At 40.5% G+C, this 23,347-nt stretch overlaps 1 protein-coding gene across 7 annotated transcripts in view; it reads left to right on the plus strand.

Moving 5' to 3' along the window:
• Dis3l2 (DIS3 like 3'-5' exoribonuclease 2) overlaps nt 1-23,347 on the plus strand; it is a 262,451-nt gene that overhangs the window by 45,549 nt on the left and 193,555 nt on the right. For 4 of the 7 annotated variants that reach the window (XM_021247080.2, XM_004868059.4, XM_021247081.2 and 1 more), the window contains exon 5: nt 14,945-15,179. In XM_021247080.2, coding sequence (XP_021102739.1) covers nt 14,945-15,179 — 235 coding nt within the window. Of the gene's footprint in view, nt 1-4,680; nt 4,774-14,944; nt 15,180-17,652; nt 17,724-23,347 lie in introns of those variants that run through there. The other 3 variants (XM_087209292.1, XM_087209293.1, XM_087209294.1) reach the window with 2 other exon arrangements.

Below are 23,347 nucleotides of genomic sequence, written 5' to 3' on the forward strand. Positions count from 1 at the left end.
ACCAAGACCAGACCAGGCCACAACAAGCCTTTATTAGGGGACTAGATCTTCTGGGCTGTCTCTGAACAAAGGAGAGACAAAAGCAATATGGCTGGGGCAGGGAGAGTCTTTTATAGAGACTGAGGTGGGATTGAGTGAGGTAGTGACTAGGGAATGGAGGAGCCGGTGATGTCACTAGGTGGTAGGAGGTGAGCTAGTATTAGGTTACTTTCCAGGAGGAAACAGGGGCATACTGGGAAGAAAGGTTTATTCTTTGGTGGGAGCAACCATCTTGGCATGACGTCACACAGGGGAGGGGGCAAGGCACGATAGGAAGCGGGCAGCTATTATACATAATAGCTGCTGAGGTGGTGGGAGACTTATCAACTATTGTTTCCCTGTTGAATTACCATGGCATCTTAAATCAGTTGTCTATATAAATGTGATTGTGTTTCTAGATGTTATAACCTTTTCTATTCTTACTTGGCTTCTGGAACTATATAGTAAGCCTTACTATCTGATGGTATCTATTTTCGGAAATTACCTTGGCTATTCCAGAGCCTGTGTGTATTCATAGGAAATTTAGAATTGGCTTGCCTATTTTATGAAAAAGCCCATTGAGTATGTATTTAATCTAGAGATCAATTTGAGTCAGTTGACATAGATTGGAGTTGCCCAGTCTATGAACAAAGTATTTTTTCCATTTATTTAAATATTTAATTCCCCTTGATAGCATTTGATAAATTTTTGGTAAAATTTTGTAAATTATGCACATATTTCATTAGATTTCTTCCTAAATTGTTTAAGGTTTTTGATGCTCTAAGTTAAATTCTTCTTTTTTTTTTGGTACCAGAGATCAAACTCGGGACCTTGGGCTTGTGAGGCAGGCGCTGGAACCACCAAGCTAAATCCCTGGCCCTGAAATTCTTCTTCCTTTTTTTTTTTTTGTATATCCTTTTATTGGTACATTTTAGGTGTACAATATAATGACATTCATTATTGGAGATATGCACCATTGCATACTCTCTATGAAATTATTCTTTTAATTTAATTTAATTAATTTTTTTTAGTACTGGGAATCACACTCAGGACCTTTTGCTTGTGAGGCAGGTGCAGCGCCACTGAGCTAAATCCCTGGCCCTGTGTGTGCTCTATTTTTATCCGTCTAATGGAAGATTTATCAGTTTTGCCAAGCTTTTCAAATAATAACTTTTGATTGAGTTCTTTTCTCTACTTTTGGTCTGATTTACTCTTTCATGGAATTTTCTCTGACTTATTATATCATTCTGCTTATTTTGTGTTAAATTACCTTTTTATGTGTCCCTCACTCTCAGACTTCTTAAAGTGTGTATTAGTTACCTTTCTTTTCTTTTTTTAAACTATAACAAGTACCTGAGATGCTCAAACTTTAAAGAGAAACAGTTTTGTTTTGGCTCACAGTTGTAAAGGTTTCCACCTGAGGTTGTTGGCCTTGTTGCTTTGGACCTGTGCAATGTATCAGGGCAGGAATGTGTGGTAGGTAAAACTGCTCCTCCCAGGGCCAGGAAGCTAAAGACAAAGAACGAAGAGCCTGGGTGCTGCAGCCCAGTGGCCTCAAACCTTCACTAGACCATGCTTCTTAGCATTTCCTCCACCACCACCACCCGCTACCTAGTGGGGCCAAACTAGAGGCCAGGCCAAGCTCATGGCCTTGGGGGACGTCCCCACCCACACTGTAGCCAGGTGGAGCTGAGCTAGCTGGCTTTAGCCCTTCTTTTTCACTGTGAGCACCTACTAGAGCCACACAGCTTCCCCAGACACTGCCTCAGCGATGTCACTCACATTCTGATATGCTGAATTTTCATCATCATGCACTTCAAAATACTTAAAGATTTTTCTTGGTCATTTTTTAAATGATTTATTTGTTGTTCTCAAAGGTGCATTTGAATTTCCAAATGTTTAGAAGTGTTCCTAAATATCCTAGTTATCAATTTTTAATTTAATTATATTATGGTTAGAGGGCAGACTCTCTCATCTTTTGAAAACTTTTGAGAGTTGTTGGGTTCAGTCTGCAGCCTGTCTTGGTAAAAGTTCTACGTACACTTGAAAAGGATTTTATTCCACACATCTTCAGTGTCACATTCTACAAATGTTGCGTAGGTTAAGGTGGCCGCATGTGTTGTGCAAGTCTTGTCCTCATTTTTTTGTCTATCCTGTGAAAACATCTATGATTGGGATGTATTTATGTCTCCTTTCACTTTAATCAGATTTACTTCATATAATGTGAAACATTTGTATTAGGTGAATCATTTTCCTTATGCATTGCCTCTTAATATGAAATAATCCACTGTCCCTGGTAATATATCTTTTTTCCCCTTCAGCTCACTTTGTATGATAACATTATAGCTATTTCTGCTTTATGAAAATATTTAAAAAATGGACTAGCAAACCTGTGTATGCTAATATAAGAGGTTTATTCTAAGGAGGGAGCAGGCAGTGAAGTAGGAGCAGAAGGCATAACCCAAGGCTCACAGCCTGGGCAAGAAGTAGGACAAAGCGTGTGCATAGGGAATGGTCTTCTGTGAAGGAAGGGGACCCTTCTGTGATTCAAGAGGGAAGGAGAGGCTGGCTTGAGGTACAGGTAGGCTTTTATAGTTGGCCATCCCTAAAATCCTTTTAAAGTAGAGCAGTGGACACAGAATTTCTGGCGTACCAGAAACCACTGATAAAAGAAATGCAGTTTCCCTTTCTCTTAGTATTTGAACGTGGTAGTGCAGTTATTGGCTTTCTTTTCAGATGACTGTGCTTAATCTCTTAATAGTAACCTAGTTATGTGAATATTTTCAGGCTCTGGAACTGTGGTCCTTTTGTTAGTGTCCTGAAAAAAATTCATTATATATTGTCTGATTTTCTGAAATGGTCTGCAGATTGAACCTATTGTTTGGTGAGGTTCAGGGTACTGAAATGCATCTACAAGATGCGGAATACATTTTACTGCAGGTTGGCATGATGTGAAGGAATCTGAGGTCATGTACTCTAGCTCTACACATGTAAAAACTTTAAACATAAATGATCTTTATTTTATTTGACAAGTTAAACTTTTTGACAAGTTATTTTCTTTCCTGATTAATGTTATATCCCCGCTTTGATTCTACCTAAAAAGTTGTTGTGGGCCAGGGATTTAGCTCAGTGGTTTCGCTGCCTGCTGAGCAAGCACAAGGACCCGAGTTCAATCCCTGGTACAAAGAAAAACAAAAACAAGTTGTGATTCTAGAAGGAAAGTAATCTTTGATTCAGGAAAGCATTGAAAATTATATCAGTAGCAGACCCATGTATAAAAATACAGGGAATTGTCTTTAAAAAGAACCCGACTTTGGGCTGGGGATTTAGCTCAGCAGCACTGCGCCTGCCTTGTAAGTGCAAGGTCCTGGGTTCAATCCCTGGTACCAAAAGAAAAAAAAGAACGCTACTTGGAGGGCAGTTAAGGAGACTTCTGTTTTGTTCCTACAGGGGCGCCAGTCTCGTCCGCTTCCTTGCTGTGGTGATTGATGCAGGGCGAGGCTGTGACCCCATCAATCCCACAGACCTGGTCCTGGGGCTGTTTTGCACAGCGCCTTACCAAGAATGTCTCTTCTACACACTGGAGTCTCTAGGAGACCAGAGTGTAATTCGGGGTGCCTGGCGACCTTCTTGCATCCTTCATCCCTCTCTGTGAGGAGGAATATTCTGGCTGTGTCTGGCTGTGTCTGGCTCTCCCCCCAAAGTCTCATAGGTGGGGCTTTTTTGGAGTTGGCTGGGTCTAGAGGAGAGAAAAGTAAGACAAGATGGCTTCTCTGGTAAAGGAGCTGACATCGAGGAAAGCTGAACTGAGACAGGTGTGCACACCATGCACATGATTCTGTAAATACCAGCCAAGCTCCTCAATCTGATCAGATCGATGGAATTACATTCATAAGTTACTTAAAAGAAGACATCCAACTCAAGTTGGTTTTTGGTCTTCTGCAGCTAAGAGGCATTAACAAATACACTGAGTATGTTTTAGAGACTTAAGTTAAAATACAATAAAAAGCCAGGTGTGGTACAAATCTATAATCCCAGCAACTCAGGAGGTTGAAGCAGGAAAATTGTTAACTTTGAGGCTGGCCTGTGCAACTGAGCAAGACCCTGTCTCAAGACAAAAACAAGACAAAACTCCCCCAAAGCAATAAAGAGTAAGAATCAGAGAAAAGCAATGTGCATGTGTACCTGTGCGTATCTGTGTTCATTTGCTAAATCTCAGTAAGTATTCCTTCTATCAGCTTTGTTCAGGTAGAAATCCTGTTTTTCTGTCTTTGTTAGAAATTCTTCCCTAGGGTTTACTCTTTCTGCTTTCCTAGGTTTGCTCCCTTTTTACTTTTAAGAATCTGTTCCTGAGTTCAGAAGTTGGGGTGATGGCCTACCAAATTGTCAAATTCTCCTTCCTACCCCTTTGGCCATTCCTGGTGTCAAAAATATTACCACTTTGCTACTGAGATAGTTCTAGTTGAATTCTGCTATGTTCCGTTAACTAGTCTCTAAGGGGAAGTCTGCCTTCCTCTTACTTCCCTTTGTGGATACTATGGCTGCCTTGTTGTACCAGAGTCTGATGGTGGTGGTTAGTGGCACATGGTGGGTATGCAGGAGAGGAGAGAGGGCGCATGTCAGAAACACTCATAATCCTCTTTCCACCCTGTGATTTCTTAGGAAGTGTCCGGAGGCCCAAAGCCTGCCCAGCAGACTTTGGCGTTCTTGCTCTCTGGCAGTCCGAGCCAGGCCTGCCCAGTGGAGAGCTCCTTGGTAGGTAAACATCATTTTATCTTTTCTTTTCTTTTAAATAGTTAAATCCAACCATTTCCAAAAGGAGTTACATGGTTTTCCGTAGTGCATTCACAGAGAAATAGAAAGAGGGAGACAGGTGATGCTGTTTTAAGTTGTTAGAAACCTGTTCTTGATCTGGTGTGATTTTAAGCCAAGACAGAGTTTGCCGTGGCCTGTAAATGGTGTAAAGAACAGCAGCTAAGATTAAAATGATTTAAAAGGTCGGGACATTGTCAAGGCCAAGGTCTCTGAATGGCAGGAATGGAGAAGTACTTTCTTTAGGAGAGAGAAACTTGTGGAAGATTTATGAGTAAGAGAGTAATGCAATCTGAGTTTTTATTTCTGGGAATTTATAAGAGAATACCGGGGAATTTGTGGAGATGTAACCAGGCTTTTAAAAACAGAAGCGAAGGATTTGGTGACCAGTATGTTAAGGAGTGGAAGTGTAATTGTAAGATTGTATGCATGAATGGCCTGGAAGAAAGTGATAGTGGTGTTGGAAGAAAGAGAACAGGAAAGGAGAATGCTTTGTGGGGAAGGCCTAGGATGGCTTCACGTTTTGAGTTTGTGTAGTGGCCTAGTAAAGTGGAATTGTCTAGAGCAGTGATGCTGAGCCTTTTAGAGCTTTCAGTATTGCAAACAACTCCCAGTGGCATGCATGCTGTAGGTTTTGACACCACTGGTGTAGAGAATATTACACAGAGCTCAGGTAAGAAGAAAGAAGAGCAGAGTGTATAGCCAGTAGTCCAAGCTCCTCGGGAGGCCCAGGCAGAAGGATCGCAAGTTTGATGTCAGGTTGGGCAACTTGGTGAGACTCTGTGTGTCCCCCTGCCTCCCTGCCTCTCTCTCCCCTCAAAATGAGTGAAGAGAGTAAAAGGATTCGTGTCTTCTTACTACTTCTTCCCATTCTGACAAAGCCCCTAAGGCTGGAAGAAGCCATACAAATGACCACCCAGCCACCCGGCTGAGAAGGTGCAGGGATTTCCCAAGTGTGAAGCAGCCTTCAGATGCTCTGGGGTTAAGGTCGACAGCACTAGTGCTTGCAGCACACTGTGTTCAAATCGCTTAATTTCCTAGTTCTTAATTGCATCAGTTGTAGGATGAAGGTGGCAGAGCCCCATCCTATCAGCAAGTTGTTGTATAGCTGCAGTGAGGAAATGAATACAACATAATGTGACTGACAAAGTAAAAGCTCCACAAAACTTTTGGCATCACTGTGACTTACAGTGGGCAATGAGCTTCTGAATCGTCTGCTGTGTGGGCCTTTTCTCGGGACGAAAGTACCTCTGAGCTAATTTGCAGGTGGGTGCAGTGGTCTCCTGGGTGGGCTGCTGGAACAGAGCCGCTCTGCAAGGTGAGCAGGAACCTGTGGCCTTATTCTGGCCCACAGATGGGTGCAGGAGATTCCTGGGAGTTGGAAGTTCAATTGTTGAAAATTGTTTGTAGCCATTATTGTATATCGCATATTGCATAAGGGGAGACGTTGGGGACACCCTTACTATATTGACTGGACAAATATTTATCATTTTGGCTGCATGGCATTTATCAGTATTCATTTGTTTAACAAATATATATTGAGCATTCATTGTGTGTTAGGTATTATTTTAAGAGCTGGGTATATAACTGAGAGCAGATGGAAAAATTCTCCGCCTTCAGGGAGCTTGCATCCCACCAGGAAGGACATAATAACATTAAATAAAACAGTAGATGTAATATACTCAATAAGTGCAAACTGCTGAAGAGGCAAAAAGGAAGAAAAATGAAGTTTGGGGACAAGAGTTGAGGTTTTAAATAGCGTGGCCAAGAGGCCTCCTTGAGAAAGTGACTCTGAGTAGGAACTGAAGGAAGTGAGAACTCTGTGAAGACCTTGGGAAGCCACGGTCTGTACCTGACGCTCAAAGGACTAGCAAAGAAGTAGGGGAAATGGCGGGAGACGGGGTCGGGGGCCTCCAGGAGCAGGTGTGAAAGGTCAGGGAGGGGCTCTCGTTCTTAGTTTGGTTTCAGCTCTGAGTGACCTGGGGAGGCTTAGCAGGGTCAGAGTGGAGCACTGAGATGGTAACTTGTGTGCAGTGGCTCACTCTGGCCACAGGGCTGGGAACAGACTGGGGGCGACAGGGTTAGAAGAGGGAGACCCTTTGAGGCTGTTGCTAGATGCAAGTGAGAGGTGATGGAAGTGGGACCACGGTGCTGGCAGTGAAGGCAGAGCTGACGGCATCAGCTGACAGGATCAGCCTTGGGAGGTGTGCAAGCATGAGGCTGGAGGACGGTGAAGGCGCTCAGAGGGTAGCAGGCTTTTGGCCTGAGTGACCCGAAGAACGGAGATAGTTTGTTCTGTTCCTGCTAACTGGATAAAATGTACTTGTAGATGAACTACCTTAGGCAAGCACTTCTCAGTGGCACATGTGTGTTCCAGAACGTTGGTAAATATGTCTTTAAAATGATAGTATCTCCCGTCGTGTTTTATAATGAAGGAGGCTTATTGGCAAGCTTTGTCCACAACTCCCTGTGGAAGTATTAGTTGCTTTTCTTGGCTCCAAGGTGTTTCCTGAACAGTGTATTACGCTTTGTCCCAAGTGTGGCATTAAGGGATTTGAAAGTTTGCTAAAACATGTGTGGCAAGTGAGTGCTGTCACTTAAGCCCAGCAAGAGGAGCCAAGAGGAGGAAAGCGGCTCCTAGCCGGGCCTCCCGACCAGCACGAATGCTGAGTCAGAGGCCCAGGTGGTGGCGGGGGCGTGGGGTCTCCTGGGCAGAGCCTTGGGCCGGGCGGCCCAGAGGCCTATGTCAGCAGGGCGCCTGTGGACAGAGGCACAGGTGAATCTTTCGGCAAAGCTCCATTCTGCCGAGTGGGTAGCAGTGACCTCCCACCACCAGCAAGGGGCACGTAGCGGAGCTGCTTGTGGGAATAAAGTTTTCCATGCTGATGTTGAATTGAAGATTTGGAATAGCAGTCTCTAATGACAGCCTTTGTGTCCAAGGAAAGCCTTTGTCTCATGCATGGAGCTTCATACTGGGAATGTTACCTGGTGTTTTTACGTAGGATTCAGTTGAATTCTTTTTTTTTTTTTTGGTACCGGGGATCAAACTCGGGACCTTGTGCTTGCGAGCCAGGCGCTGGAACCACTGAGCTAAATCCCCGGCCCTCAGTTTGAAGTTTTTGATTGCAGGTACCTTTTGAGTTTATTCCCTTGTTTTGAAATGTAGTATATGAATTTTTAAAGGAAGGGAAGAGAAAACTAACACACACCAGTGTTGAAGCGATCAGCTTCTCTGGATTCTGCAATAGATCTGCTTACTTCCTGTAGATCTGATTTGCTCAGCATAGACAGTTGCCCCATTTTGTGTGTGTGTGTGTGTGTGTGTGTGTGTGTGTGTGTGTGTGTGTCTGTGTGTACCGGGGATTGAAGTTGGGACCTCACGCTTGCAAGGAAGGCGCTGGAACCACTGAGCTAAATCCCCGGCCCTAGTTTCCCCCATTTTTGAGTAAGAGGCTACTTCACAGCTCGGCAAGATCAAGAAATGTCTCTGTAAGCTGCTGAGAGACTTAGGCTTTCTTTTCTTTATCCAGCATTTGTGACTTTTCTTGCTAATACTGTTGTTTTAAATTTGGAAACAGTGAACTTTATAGTTGCATTCAAAACTTCAGTTATAATTTAAATGTGAAGACCAAGAATTACTTTAGAAAAAGTACATTTATTTCAATGTCTTACAATTTTACTCATTTGCATTTATTTATACTGCCTCTTATGGTGTCAAGTTTTTTGGGGTTTTTGGCATTTTTTCTTTTTAACTTTTATTCTTTATTGATCTTATTTAAAAAGAATATGCTTTTGGGCCGGGGATTTAGCTCAGTGGTTTCGCCCCCTGCTGTGCAAGCGCAAGGACCCGAGTTCGATCCCTGGAACCAAAAAAAAACCCCAAAAAACAAAAAGAATGTGCTTTTAAGCCATATTCTGGAACAGAATAATAAAAAGATAAGAAAAGAAAAATAAAATGATATTTAAATTGTTATTCTTGGTGATCAGATACCTTCCAATTTTTTTTAATTACATGAAGATTAAACTTTTTTTTTTCCCCATTAAGTTTATTGGTACATTTTAGGTATAAAATACAGTTACATTCATCATTGGGATCTTGTACCATTACATGATGTATCTTGGTTCTTATTTTTTTCCCCTTCCCCTGCCCTCCCTTCACCCCCTCCATCCTTCCCTATTTGTAAAGACTTTGTTTCCATTTTTTTCCTTTTCTCAATATTTTTTCTTTTCCCTTATTTCCTTTCCCTTACCCCTCCCATTTCCCCTACTCCTTTAGACCTTTTCTTCCCATTACACAATATCACTTATACATTTTTAAAATTACAATATCAAGATCTAGAAGACACTACCACAGATTTTACAGAATTTAAAAGGATATAGAAAGCATATTACAAAAATCTTTTTTGAAATAAGTTTGACAACTTGTAGGAAGTGCCTTGGAAGACAAATTAATGAAACTAACTCTGGAGGAAATATAATATTTGAATAGGACCTATTAAAGAAAGTATATTCCTAGCTTGAAAACCTACCTATATGACAACAACAGTCTCATTACATTTTATAACTGATAAATTATATCAAACATTTAAAGCAGAAAAAAAGAAGAAACATTTCTCCCCTCATTTTAGGAAATCAACATTGTGCTAACACTAAAACTGGATAAAGATAATAGAAGAGAAAAGTATGAACATAAATAAAAATTTGTTTAACAAAACAAACTATTAGAAGTCAGATCTGGCAGGATCTAGAAAGTGGTTTTGTTATAGGGATGGCAGTGTTGGTTCAGCATTGGAAGATCCACCCCCAAAAGTCATCATTTTAACAGAGGAAAGGAAAAAGCCATATGATCCTGTCAGCTGTTGGAGAAAAAGTATTGGACTAAATTCTACAGCTGTTCATGGTAAAAGCTATCTGGAGACTAGAAGTAGAACAGAACCTTCTTAACAGATAAGCCATGTACTCCATACTTCCAGCAAAAATGCCTTATATGAATGGAGAAGATACAATGCTTTCTCCCTAAGGTGGGGAACAGGGCAGATATGCCTACTCGTCATCTGTCCATTAAACTTTGAAACATAGGCCCAAACCAAAATATTCTGGCAATAAAATGACACAACTATGATAGGATTGGCAAGGGAGAAGTAAAATCTTTATATGTAGATGAAATGATCATCTACAGAGAAAATACTAAGAAATCTCTAGGAGGCCCTAGAACTTGTATGTGAATTTTGCAGGATTAGAAAACACAAGATATATATAAAAATTCAGGTCTGTGTGTACTTGCTATAAATGAAGAATTGGATATTGAAATTTAAAAGTTATGTAGGAGTACAAAGGACCTAGAAAAGTAAAAAGGAAAAAAAAAACTGTTAGAAGACATTTAGTACCTAATTTTAAGACTTCCTCTAAAGCTCCAGTAATCAAGGCAGTGTTGGTGTAAGGAGAGACATATAGAACATTGGAATAAAACAGAGAATCTAGAACTAGAACCACACATATATGGTCCACTGAGTTTTGAAAGATTATTTAACATTAACATTTTATAGAACATAAACTCAATTCAAGAGCCGAGAAAAAGATAGTGTTTTCAGTAAATGGAAAAAAAAAGATAAATGAGATTCCTTCAGAATTTAGAAATTTAAATGACATCGTTAAGAAAACAACAAGCCCTTAAACAGACCATATTTGCAATGTATATAACCTATGACCAGAATATATAAAGAACTCTTAAAGCTCATTAATAGACAACCCAATTAAAAAGTAGACACAATAATATGATAAATAGCCCAAGGAAAGGTGTGCAACACTAGAATCAGAAAAATACTAATCAGTACAATAACAAGATTGAATTATACACTCATTAGGGAGATGAAGTTGAAAGTTTTAAAAGAACAAATGTCAGCTTAGGTGTGAACCAGTTAGAACTTTCTAATACTGCTAATGTGAATGTAAAATGATGAAACCATTTTGAAAAACAATATAGAAATTTCTTGTATTACTGTTAAGAACCAACAGTCCTGTTCTTAAGTTTTCACTTGAGAGGAATGAAAACACATGTTCACAATAGATTTGTACATACAAGTTGACTGTCCCTTATCTGAAATTCTTGGGACCAGAGTGTTTCAGATTTTCATTTGAAACCCACTTGATCTGCAAAGAGGATAGCTACTCCTGCTTTTTTTCGGGTTTTTGTCGCATGGAGTATTGTTTTCCACCCTTTAACTTTCAGTCTATGAGTTTCTTTTTGAATTAAATGTGTTTCTTGTATGCAGCATATTGTTGGATCTTTCTTCTTGACCCATTCTGCCAGTCTATTTCTTTTGATTGGTGAATTGAGACCGTTAACATTGATGATTATAATTCATATATATTGACTTATCATTGTCATGACTTTTTCTGTTTGTTGGATTCTCCCCCTTTGCGTTTAATTTCTTGTTGCGCCCAATGGATTCATTCTGCTGGGGTTCCTGGGGTTGTGATCCTCGTTGTCTTTTCCTAGGATATTGTCTAAAAGTTTTTGGAGTGCTGGTTTGGTATTCATGAAGTTCCTAAGCTGCTCTTTGTCATGAAGGTATCTTATTTCTCCGTCAAGTTTGAAAGATAATTTTGCAGGGTACATCAGTCTGGGTTGGAGGTTGTTTTCCTTTAGGGCTTCAAATGCATCACTCCAAGCTCTTCTTTCCTTGAGGGTTTGCATTGAGGAGTCTGCTGTGATTCTGATGGTCTTTCCTTTGTATGCGATTTGCTTCTTTTCTCTAACTGCTTGTAGAATTTTGTTCTTCTGTTGGGTTTCTGGAATCTTAACAGTTATATGCCTATCTATAGATTTTTTTGATCATGGCTACTTGGAGTCCTATATAGCTCAGTTATCTGTATGTCAAGTTCTTTCCCTCTGCTTGGGAAGTTTTCTGCCATCACTTCTGTGAACAGTTTTTTAATGTCATCTGCACTCTCTCCCGTTGCTTCATTGACACCGATCAGTCTTATGTTATTCTTCTTTGCATCACATCTAGCAGCTGTTGGATTGATTTCTCACGGTCCCTTACAATTTTAAAGAAAGTTTTCTTTTCCTGGTCACTAATAACAATCTTATCTTCTATATCTGAAATTCTGTCCTCACATTGGCTCATTCTGCTGCATAGACTTTCAATGGAATTTTTAATCTCCTGGAAATCTGTTTGTATCTGTTTTACAGATTCCATTTGCTTCCTATGCTGGGATTCCATCATGTTCCTCACCTCCTCTATTTTTTTTATCTGTGTCCTCTCTAGATTTATTAATCATGTCTTGCACTATGGGCAAAATCTCTGCGGTTATCTGAGAAATTATTTCTGATTTCATTTTTTCCATATCCTCTTTTGTTGCCAGTGGATGGAGTCCAGGTGGTTGAGTATCAGAGTGTTCCATCTCCTTTCCCTTTGGGGTTGTTTTAGGTGATCTGGAAGTCTGGTTTTGAGGCATGTTTACGTGTCTTCTCATTTCAACAGTCGGGGGTGGGGGGTCTTGCTCCTGGCACCTGCGTGGCTCACCTTCTCTGTGGTAACAGGGTCAGTATGGGCGGCCTGGAAGCCTCCTCCTGTTTGTGTGCTGGGAGCGGCTCACCTCCTCCATGCTGGCAGGGGCGGTCTGGTGTCAAGTTTTAATTTTGATAACATGCTCGTTAATTGTTTCCAGACACATTGTGTTAATGGGGGACATCACAATAGTGCGTAACGTCACATGGACATACATTTTAATTTGGGGGCTCTTGCTACTTGCTAGTTATTTTATTCTTTTCTTGATTTTTTTGTGTGAATGCTTTTTTTTTTTTTACAGCTGACTCAAATCTTTCATGGGAAAATCCTTTTTTTACAGCTGACTCAAATCTTTGGTGGGGGGAGTGAATCAATATTTGTTGAGCTTGTTCTGGGTGCCATGCACTGTGGGAGACCCTGGGAAATATGAAAATGCATATGATTTGCTCCCCGGTGGAAGAGAGAAGTGTGCAGACAAGTAAATGGAGCCCAGCTTGTCAGGGAGCCCTGTGATCAGAGTGGTCCAGAGGACACCTCTGCAGAGAGGAGGTGGCAGAGACATACCCACCAAAGAGCTGGATCCTGAAGTTTGATTATTTGCCAGGCAAAGAAAAGGTACAGAGGCTTTTGTGTCCTAGGTGTCAGCTATGGGACGTGTGTGTGCCAAGTCCACTCCAAATCTGCTCCTGTGGGGGATTTTCTCCAGGGTCCAGGAGCAAGAGTTCAGAATTCTAGACCTGTGTGCCTCTTGCAACCCTGCCATTTAGTAGCTAGGAGCTTGCAACATGTCTGGACCTGTTTCTCCCTCTGTAAGATGGAGATAACTGTTTTCCTGTGTTACCCAGGTCATCGTGTGGAGGAGATCAGTTAAGTGTGTGCAGAAGGACAGGGCAGGCCGCACACTGTGTGTGACGAGTCATACTGAAATCCTTAGTGTTCATTTCGATCCACATATTTGTAGTTAGGCTTAAACGTTTCCACCTTCCTCATCCCTCCTGCTGAACCCTCTGTATTTGAGGCCTTCCTCAGGGTTCTACTTTCAGGTGGCACTTGGCCCTGGGACACATTACTTAACTGTCCCCACTGTGGACAACTCCCCAGTCTGGCCTCTGTCCTGCAGTTTCTAGAGCCACACCTTGAGCTGCTGCCCAGATGTCCTTCATCATCTTGGATGTCCTGGGTTTAAAGGCAGTTTGTCTCCCCCATTGCACTGCACCTGACTTTCTCTGTTTCTCTGAAGATATATATATTTATTTTGAAGCCTCTAGGTCAAACTAGAAAAGTCTACACACTGTCAAATATAAACATGAGGAACTGTGAGAGAAGCCACTACTTCATTCTGGCCTCTGCTCGGGTGCTGCCCCTCCCACCTCCTCTCCATCAGCCTCCGTGAAGGAGCCTGCCCTTCTCTGCTGTTCTCTTATCTTCTTGGCTGTTTCATTCACTTGATATTTTACTTGCACTTATCACCAACACCCTTTCAGTTGGGTTCACTGCTGTGTTCTTAGCCAGGTGCCCCATAACAAACTGCTGAATAGGTTAAGTGTTCCCCATCTGACACCCCACTAGGACGGAAGCCTCCTGGGGGTCCCTGGCATGAGTCGTGCCTTCCAGCACTTGTTTGAAAGAATGAAAGGAATCCACTGCACATATTGACCACGTTTGTTTTTGTTTTTTTGGTACCAGGGATCGAACTTGGGTCCTTGCGCTTGTGAGGCAGGTGGCAGAACCACTGAGCTAAATTCCTGACCCCGCATTTGTTTTTTATATTCATATATGCACACATGTGATCATTTTAATTTTATGTTTAAATTATGTACAGATTTCTCATTCTGAAATGAGATTCTTTTTTTTTTTTTTGGTACCGGGGACCAAACTCAGGTCCTTGTACTTGCGCAGCAGGCGTCGAATCCACTGAGCTAAATCCCCGGCCCCTAAAATGAGATTCTTAAGAAGGATGTGGTGTTCCAAGTAATATCTGGAACCTTTAAAGTCTGCTACTGCTAATGTGGTTGGGAAGATTTGCACACAGACTCAAAGTTGGGTTTTTTCCCCAGTGATTCAACAGCACCTGATTACGTGCCACACTCAGTTAAATGGCTTAGTGTCTGGATTCTTTTCTGTTTGCATTGTTCCAACTGATTTCACTCCTCAAAATGGATAATTAAGGCTTTATACTTTTAGGAGAACATATAAAAACTCTTATTTGTACTTTTGTCTTTTCCATTTTGTCTTCTATTTTAGAGGTTTCACTTGAGAGCACAGGCTCCTGCTTGGTTGAGTTCTTTTATCATTGCCTAACATACTGCTTGCTCTTCTGCAGCAGACTCTTCTGAAACAGAGTGGGACTTCTGGTGTTCAGAAAAATGAGATGTGCACATGACATTAACTTGGGGCGTCTTGAAAAGCAGAGTGGCAGCCAGGCATTGCTGGGTTACCTCTAGACATCCTTTGCATTGGGAAAATAAAGGTCCCTTTTTCAAACTACCTGGTGACTACCTAGTGCTGTCAGCTTCTGAATGTGTAGTTTTCCTTAGAAAAGAGAAATCCACTCTTTTCTCCCTTCCCACCTGCTAATGATTTTTCTGTCTTCTCTTCAGGTATTCAAACCAGAGAGCAGTGACAAAGAAGCAGAAGCTGCCTATGAATCTGATTTCCCTGAGGAGCTCTGTGGACACCACCTCCCGAAGCAGTCCTCGAAAGGCTGTAATGACAGTACTGATGTCATTGTAGAGGCTCAGTATGATGACAGTGACTCAGAAAATGGACACAGCAACTCACAAAATGCACTGGCTGATGGTGTTAAGAAACTCTCAGTTTGTGCTCATGATAAAGGTGAGTCTGCACTGTTGCATGGCATTTTGTTTTAGTGAATAATTGAGCAGTGGGCTTCTCTCTGGCAGAGTAAGCCACACAGCACAGTAGCTGTATTCCCTGTCTCTGACCCATGGCACCTTTTAGGAATGGGGATCTTTGTTACGCATCTGCTGCTGGTTCTGAGACAGGACAGAAGTGCTGTCCAGTGGATTGTGTGGGCAGTGGTTGCTGTTACCACGCTCCTCATGGGCTTTGAGGTCTGTCCATAGTTAACCTTGACATTTCCAGTGGTGTTCCTAGTCTCACTATGTGGGTGATATGAACAGAATTAAATCAGTCTTTAAAATCCCTTACGCAAAAGTACTTTATTTTACCCTTGGTTTTGCTTTAATTCAGTATTTTAAAACAATATTTCTGAAGATTTTATGAACAAAACCTCAGTCACCTGTGAACTAGCACAAACAATCAACAAGTGGGATCTCTTCTTACTAAAAGACTTCTGCACAGCAAGAGAAACCACCGGCAGTGTGAAGAGACAACCCACAATGTGGGAAAAAATTTTCACCTGCTGTTCCTCAGGCAAAGGTCTACTATCTCGAATCTTAAAGATTCTAGAACTTAAAAAAATAAAGAACTTAAAAAAACTTAAAGAACTTAAAAAAATCAGACCTCCCAAATTTAAAGACCCAATCCAAAAATGGGCATCTGAAATGAACAGACATTTCTCAGACAAAGAAGTAGAAATAGCAAATAAACATATGAAAAAATGTTCAACATCACTGGTCAATCGAGAGATGCAAATGAAAACAAAGCTGAGATTCCACCTCACCCCAGAAAGAATGGCTGCTATCATGAAATCAACCAACAACAAATGCTGGCGGGGCTGTGGGGAAAGTGGAACCCTGCTCCACTGCTGGTGGGAGTGTAGATTGGTGCAAGCACTGTGGAAATCAGTATGGAGATACCTCAAAGAACTAGGACTGGAAGTCCCATTTGACCCAGCTATTCTCCTGCTGGGTATCTTCCCAAAAGAATTAAAAGAATCATACTATAGCAATATATACACACCCATGTTTATAGCAGCATAGTTTGTAATAGTTAAAACTTGGAAACAGCCCAAATGACCATCAACTGGAGACTGGATAAAGAAAATGTGTTTTTAAAAAAATAAATGGAGCACTACTCAGCCATAAAAAGTGAAAAATTAGAGTCATTTATAGCTAAATGGATGCACATTGAGGCAATACTCTAAAGTGAAATAAATAGTATACACATGCGTAAATACCAAATAGTTTCTCTAGTGTGAGAAACTGAAAGTGTAAATAAGGACTAAAAGGTATAATAGATAATGTGAAATAGGAAGAAAAGGGGGCAAAGGGGAAGGGGAAGTGGGAGGGGTAAGGGAAAGGAAAGAAGGGAATGAAATTGATATGAGAAAATGAAAAAATGAAAACAAAGTCTTTGTAAATAGGGCGGGATGGAGGGGTTGAAGGGAGGGCAGGGGAAGGGGGAAAAAATAAGAACCAAGAGAGATTATGTAAAGGTGCAAATTTCCAGGGATGAATGTCATTATTTTGTATACCTAAAATGTACCAATAAAATAAAATTTAAAATTCCTAAAAAAAAAATTCTGTCATTGTGCATATAGATCCCCCTAAATTTTATAAGCAGGTTGTCTTTAGGAAGGATTGTGATTCCAAGCCTTTGGACTGTCCAGTTTTCTGAGTGACATCTAAGTCGTGGGTCCTCTGCAGAAGAGAGAGAAGTAGTTACAAACACATGGGTGAGGAGTTGGGCCCAAGGCCCTGCCTGACCACACTTCAGGAACTTAGGGCAAGGGGCATTTACAAGTTGAGTGCTTCAACCTGCCGGTTTCTAAGAGAGTTAAGCAGAGGGAATATATTTTACAGTCCAACGGATTTTTATGTGTACTCTGGAATAGAGAAGCTTGAGCAACACTGACCTGGCCAAGCTGACTAGATACTGAGCTTTGTTATCAGGAAAAAGTTTCTGGCACAGTCCCTGTAAAAGGCTGGGAGACACGCCAGATTACTGCAGGAGGATGTTCAGCAGATGACCTGGGACAGGAACTGATGAGCACAGCTCCCTACATGCTGAAGAAAGCTGAGCATTTCAGGAAGTGACTGCAGCAGGATTACCTGATTTTCTCCATTGCTCTTGTGACCTGGGCCAGAGAGCATGTTCTGAAAGCGTGTGTCCTTTTTGGTGGCAAATACTGTCTTTCAGAATGATTTCTTTGAATGAAGAGGCTACTGGTTCCTCTGTCACTGTTATCCCCCACCCATACTGACCTAAAGGAACTCAAGTTTTTCTTATTTTGTAGCATGCTTAGATAGCTAGTGATTTCACAGTTCAAGGCTGAGCCTATTTCATTTGGATGCGATTCCTTGAAATTTCATTCTTTTGATGTTTTTTAAAAAATGGTTGTATATTGTGACTCTTCTTAAAGTGCATATGTATTTCATAACAGCATCAGTACTGGAAGAGAGGGAAATAACCAAGACCTTAACAGCCAAATTCTTCATCAACAAGATCCTCCAGGTGAGAGGTATTCACAGGCCAAAGCCAGCCGACAGGACACTTTTAAGTGTATTGAGCATTTGGCTTGAAGCTACTTCGTGGAAACCCAGCTCTGGTGGTTAGGCTCGGCAGATCTCAGCAGCCTCCTTTCCCTTGGGGTGTGTGCTGAGTGGATAAGACACCTTGATCTCTCACTAGTTGATACAAATGCAAGAGCAAGGAAGTATTGAGGGATGTGGTAGCTGAATTGGTGGCTGGGTTGGATGTGTACCATACACTTTGCCTTTTGGAAGTGCCGGTGGCCAGACTGCCTCTTGGTGTGTCATCTGTTATAATTCCTCTCCCTCTGTTTTACAGGTAAATGTCACTGAGTGCTTGCAAGTCCATGTATGCATGTTTTCCCTTACTCTTTTTGTGTTCTTCCTAGCCACTGTTACTCCTATTGCTTCCTTAGTATCCCTGACCGAGAGAACAGCCCTAATCCTTCCCTTAGTGTCTGGCACAGGTCTCTCTTTCCTGCTAGCCTTTAAATAGAGAGTTTGGGAAACCACATGGCTGCTTTTCATTGCTTGCCCTCTTGATATTTAAGAAAATTGCAATTTGCTCTTTAAATATCACAGCATTTTAAAGGGTATTTCAACCAGCTTCTCTTGCTGAGGATAATATAAAATCTGGTTGCAGTTAAGATGTTAGTACTTTTTGCACCATTTAAGGTTTTGAAAATTGTTGCTGAAATAAACCGTAACCTTAAGAACACCATAAACTTTCCCTAAGACTTCTAGAAACATTCTTTGCTTTGTATTGTACTTGCAAATGCCTTATTAATACTAGTTCATGCTTGTGTTTTAATAGCATGTTTCTTTACCCCAAACAAATATTGCATAGTACATGTGTATGTGCGGTTTCTCCCTATTTGTCCAGGCAACATTGGTATCTTTATGATAAGCATCAGTTTCTCTGTAAGTGAGCACTCAGCCCTAGTTGTCTACAAAACTCACCAATCATCACATTAAGAAAAAAGTTCTCGCTGGGGATTTAGCTCAGTGGTTCTGCTGCCTGCCTTGCAACCACAGGTCCCGAGTTCCATCCCCGGTACCAAAAAAAAAAAAAAGAAAAAAGTTCTCTGTGTCTCAGACACACCAGTAGTTTCTTCCAGGGAGACAGCATGGGTATTTATCATCCTCAGCCCCTGAAAGAGAGCCAAAGATCGGGCTCCTCTTGACGTCCACTCAGTCCTAAGCTGCCACTCTGTGAGCACTGGATTTGCTGTTAGCATACAAGTCTGCTGTCGTATTGATGCAGGACAGCTCAGTTAAATTTCCGTGGTACCAGATGCATCAGGGGTAAGGATTGCCTGGTTAGCAAGGATGAAAATCATCATGGCTGAGTGGTATAGCAGCTCTGTATCCTTCATCACCGGAATGGTAAGAAGAGTTTGGCCTCTGAATCTGGTGGTCATGACCTCAGCAGGGTGTGATGTATGTTTCCTGCCCTCTGTCCCAGCAGGGTCTGCCAGAGATCCTTTTCAGATGTGTAGTCTGGAGACAAGCCTCAACCAGTACCTGACAAGTGAGCAGGGCTTTGAAGTATAAAGCCAGCGACCTTTCACTTCTCTCTTCCAGCCAACTTCAGTGTTTTCTGGAGAGGAGACTCCCTGTGGAATCCTTAATCTCTCCTGAGATTTGTATCAGGCTATTAGTGCTCTTCCTAGAGGCTGCCTGAATCACTGGGAGTCAGGTAGGCTTCTTTCTTTCCTCCCTTAAGACTGATCTCCCTCCAAGACAGGCCCTTTCAGAGCCTTAGTTTCCTCAAGTTCTCTTTCCTTCCTCCCCTTTGGCTGAGAGAAGCAAGTCCTTGTGATTACTCCTATGTGATACTTTGTCTACTGAAACCCAAGAATCCCTTCTCCAGATTGTCTGACAACGATTCTTTTTCAGAGTTAAATTTCTTCTTTTCCAGCTTTCTACCCTGTATAATGATTGTTAGTACAACTGAAGGACAGTAATGTTTGCTGTATTTGTTTATCTATTTTTAGTAATGTTGCTTTAGAAATATTGAATTTAGAAATATTAAAAATTAAGTAGCAATTTCCTATCAAGCACCCTTTTAGCCAGTCTTTACAGCTCTGATTAAAGTAAAGCCTTGCCCAGCCTTCTGTTAAACAGAAGGATGCAGTGAGAATATTTGCCTCCCTATCTTTTACACTGGGTGGACAATGCAGTCATATCAGAGAGAGAGATAGAAGTCAGAGTTTACAATATCCTGAGACCCTAATTCTATGTTACACTACCCATTCAATCTATGAAGTGTGAAAAAGAAATGGATGCACAGGAAACAAAACATGACGGAGGAACAGTTCTTTATTAACTCCAGCTTTATCCAAGCCAGAATGCTTTCATGGCTGTACCACACTAGCAGTGCCCGAGGCTTCTTACACCTTCTCCTCCCTGCCAACAGTTAGGGTTGCCCAGCTTTCCAGTCTCTGTAGTCCAGATTAAGTTCTGTCAGTTGCCTTGTCTTATCCTTTGCCCATTGTTCTGTCAGAGTTACTGTTCTCTTGCTGATTTTGAGCAATTTATCTTTTCTCTGTAATAACCCCTTTTGAACAAATATCTTCTCCCATTCTATCATTGAGGCGTTTGTCTGTGAACTTTGTCTATGCTGTCTGTCATTGAAAAAAACCCTTTAATTTGATGTGATAAAATGATATGAATCAAATACTTACTGGCTTTAAAAAATTTTCCTTGTTGGTAGGGCTCAGGATCTTCTGTTTTATTAAATTTACAGTTCAGAGATAGATGTTGAACCATCCTTGAATTCCTTAGATCTTTATTAATTTTGATGTCTTAGTATTTCTAAAATACATCATTGAGTTCTTTTTGGTACTGTGTAGTATAAAATTTTTGTATCATGTTAAAATGTATCTAAGACTTTCTTGTCATCAGATATTTAGAGTCAGTATCTTAATAGCTTCAGAAATATTCTCACTGGTTTTTGACTGGCCCCTATTTTTCTGGAACAGCTTGTATAAAATGGGAATTAACTGTCCCTTAGCATTTGGTAGGACACATTGTAAAATTGTCTGCACCTGCTGTTTTTCAGGAGATGAGGCTCTTTGCTGTTTTAATCTCTTTCTCACTGATTGGCCTGTTCAGGTTTTATATTTCTTCTTGTACCAGTTTTGGTATAACTTAATGAGAATTGATCTATTATCTATAGGTCATAAATTTGTTAGCACATAGCTATTATTAGTGTTTAATATTCTGTTATTATTTTCTAAGTCTCCTTTGTGTCTGTACTTTGGCATTCCTTCTCATTCTGTATTTTAATTATTTATTTCTCCTCACTTTTTCTTGCCAAGTATTTCTTGCCAGAGTTTAATCTTATTAATCTTTACAAAGAACAAGCTTTTTGATTGTGTTATTTCTCTTTATTGCCGATATGTTTTTCTGTATATCACTGATAGTTGCTGTTCCTGATTTAATTTCTTAGTTTGAGGGTTTTGGTTTTTTGTTCTTTTCCCAACTCATTGAGTTGACTACTTATCTTACTATCTTACTATATTTAATTTTTCCTATTTCCTTTGTAACATTTTAAAAGCTATAAATATCATTCTAAAAAATTCTTTAGTTATATTTCACAGATTTTGATAGGCAGTGTTTTTATTAGTCTAAATCTAAATATTTAATATCCTTTATGGCTTCTTCCAAAGTAGATTACTTGTTTGTTAAGGCTCTTTAACTTTTTAATTCTTTTGGTATTTTTGTTAATGTTTAAGTTTTATGGTATTGTGGTCAGAGAGCAGAAGATATATACATATATATTATATTATATATATATTTCTTTCAATTTATTCACCCTTTGTAGTCTATTATATGGTTTATAAATATTCATATATACTTTGAAAGAAAGGTGTGTGTACTCAAGAACTTGATACAGAATTGTTCTTCCTTTCATACGCTATTTATTATTTTGTGTAATTAATTTGTCAGTTTCTGAGAGGCATCTTTGTCTATGAAGTTTTGTTTCCTATGGTTGTGTCAATGGTAGCTAGGTACACTTTGATCTTGTGTGGTTGTGTGCATGCATGCACATTAGAATATACTTAGATCAACTAGATATGGTGGTGCATGCCTCTCCTCTAAGGAAGGAGGATTGCAAGTTTGAGACCTGTCCGGGCAACTTAGTGAGACTATAGTTTTTATTCCAAAGTTGCAGAAAAGGTATGCAGCTGGTAAATACACTTTAAAATCTCCAGATAGCTTCTTAGAAAACAACAATGCCTGGATACCATCCCAGAGATTCTGATTATAGTTGATCTAGAGTGAGGCTTGGCATTGGTACTTTAGAAAAGCTCCTCGGAAATCCAAGGATTCTGCTGTGTAGCCAGGTTGGACTGCTGTGGGGCCAGACCCAACTGTCCTCTTCTCACTGTGCTCTGCCTCTCCCCGTACATAGCAGCGTGCGCAGAAATATAGGGGATGTTGGAACAAGTTAAATGACACTAAGGGAGGAAAAACAAGGGAAATATAATGGGATAAAAAACAAAAAGCAAGGGGAGCTATTTTAGATTAAAAAACACCAAAAAAGATATAATAAAAAATAACGTATTAACCCTGATGAAATCCTAGACTGGGAAAAAATATAGTAACATTGAAATTTAGACTGGATATTTAATTAATACTTTGAAATTCCTGTTAATTTTTTAAGGTGGAAATGTCCTTATTCTTGGGAGATTCATGTGACGTTTTGGGGGCAAAGTATGCTAATGTCTAGCTTACTTTCAAATGTTTTAGTTCAGAAAAAGGATAAACAACTCCTAAGGTGTGTGTGCGCGTGCACACACGTGTGTACGCGCACACACACAGGGAGATGGTAGTGAATGTAGCAGAATGTTAACGTTGGTGAATCTGTGTGTACTTGTAACAAAGCTTTCAGTTTTCCACTATATTTTAAAATATTCAAAATGAAAAAAGTTGAGTGAAAAACTATGCCTTATGTTACTGAGTGAGAAACACTGTTGTGTTCTTCAGTGTAAGTGTGGATTCCAGGAACTGCCATTGCTACTCTCCACTCTGGCTTCAGTGTTCTAGAGTATAAAATCACTGCTGTCTTTTGTTCAAAGCTAGCATGGTTAGGCTTGCTATTTTATTTGGGCATCATTTCTAGTAATTATTTCTATTCAGTGCATCAATTTTATTTCCCAGTGTATCACACAAGGTGTCAGTAAAGAAAATACTAGATAAAGATTTTTAAATTATTCAAGTAACCATAGACTAAGAGAACCTTGGGAAATGAATGAAGCCTTCACATATTTTGGCAAAAACAATTGTTTTTATGAACACATTGCAAAAGTCAAACAGAATGAGGCTGTTATATCATTGCTGTCATATAATTTTGTCAACAATTATGCAAAAACCTTCTTCATCCGTTCTAAGCAGTACGTGCTTGCACTAATAACCAAAGTCTGTTACACATAAAATAAATTGATTTTTCCCACTCTAATCTATGAAACTTGGTCTCCACCCTTACGCTATGATCCACCTTCTCTGTAAATTATCTCCAGGTGTCTTGTTTAATCTCTGACCTGGCAGGGAGCAGGCATTCAGTTATGTCAGCCTGGGTGGTGGAAAGAGTAGTGGACT

This window comes from Heterocephalus glaber, unplaced genomic scaffold, assembly GCF_053883595.1.
Source record: "Heterocephalus glaber isolate CG9 unplaced genomic scaffold, H.glaber_assembly_v1.0 deba00001004, whole genome shotgun sequence".
Classification (NCBI taxonomy): Eukaryota; Metazoa; Chordata; class Mammalia; order Rodentia; family Bathyergidae; genus Heterocephalus; species Heterocephalus glaber.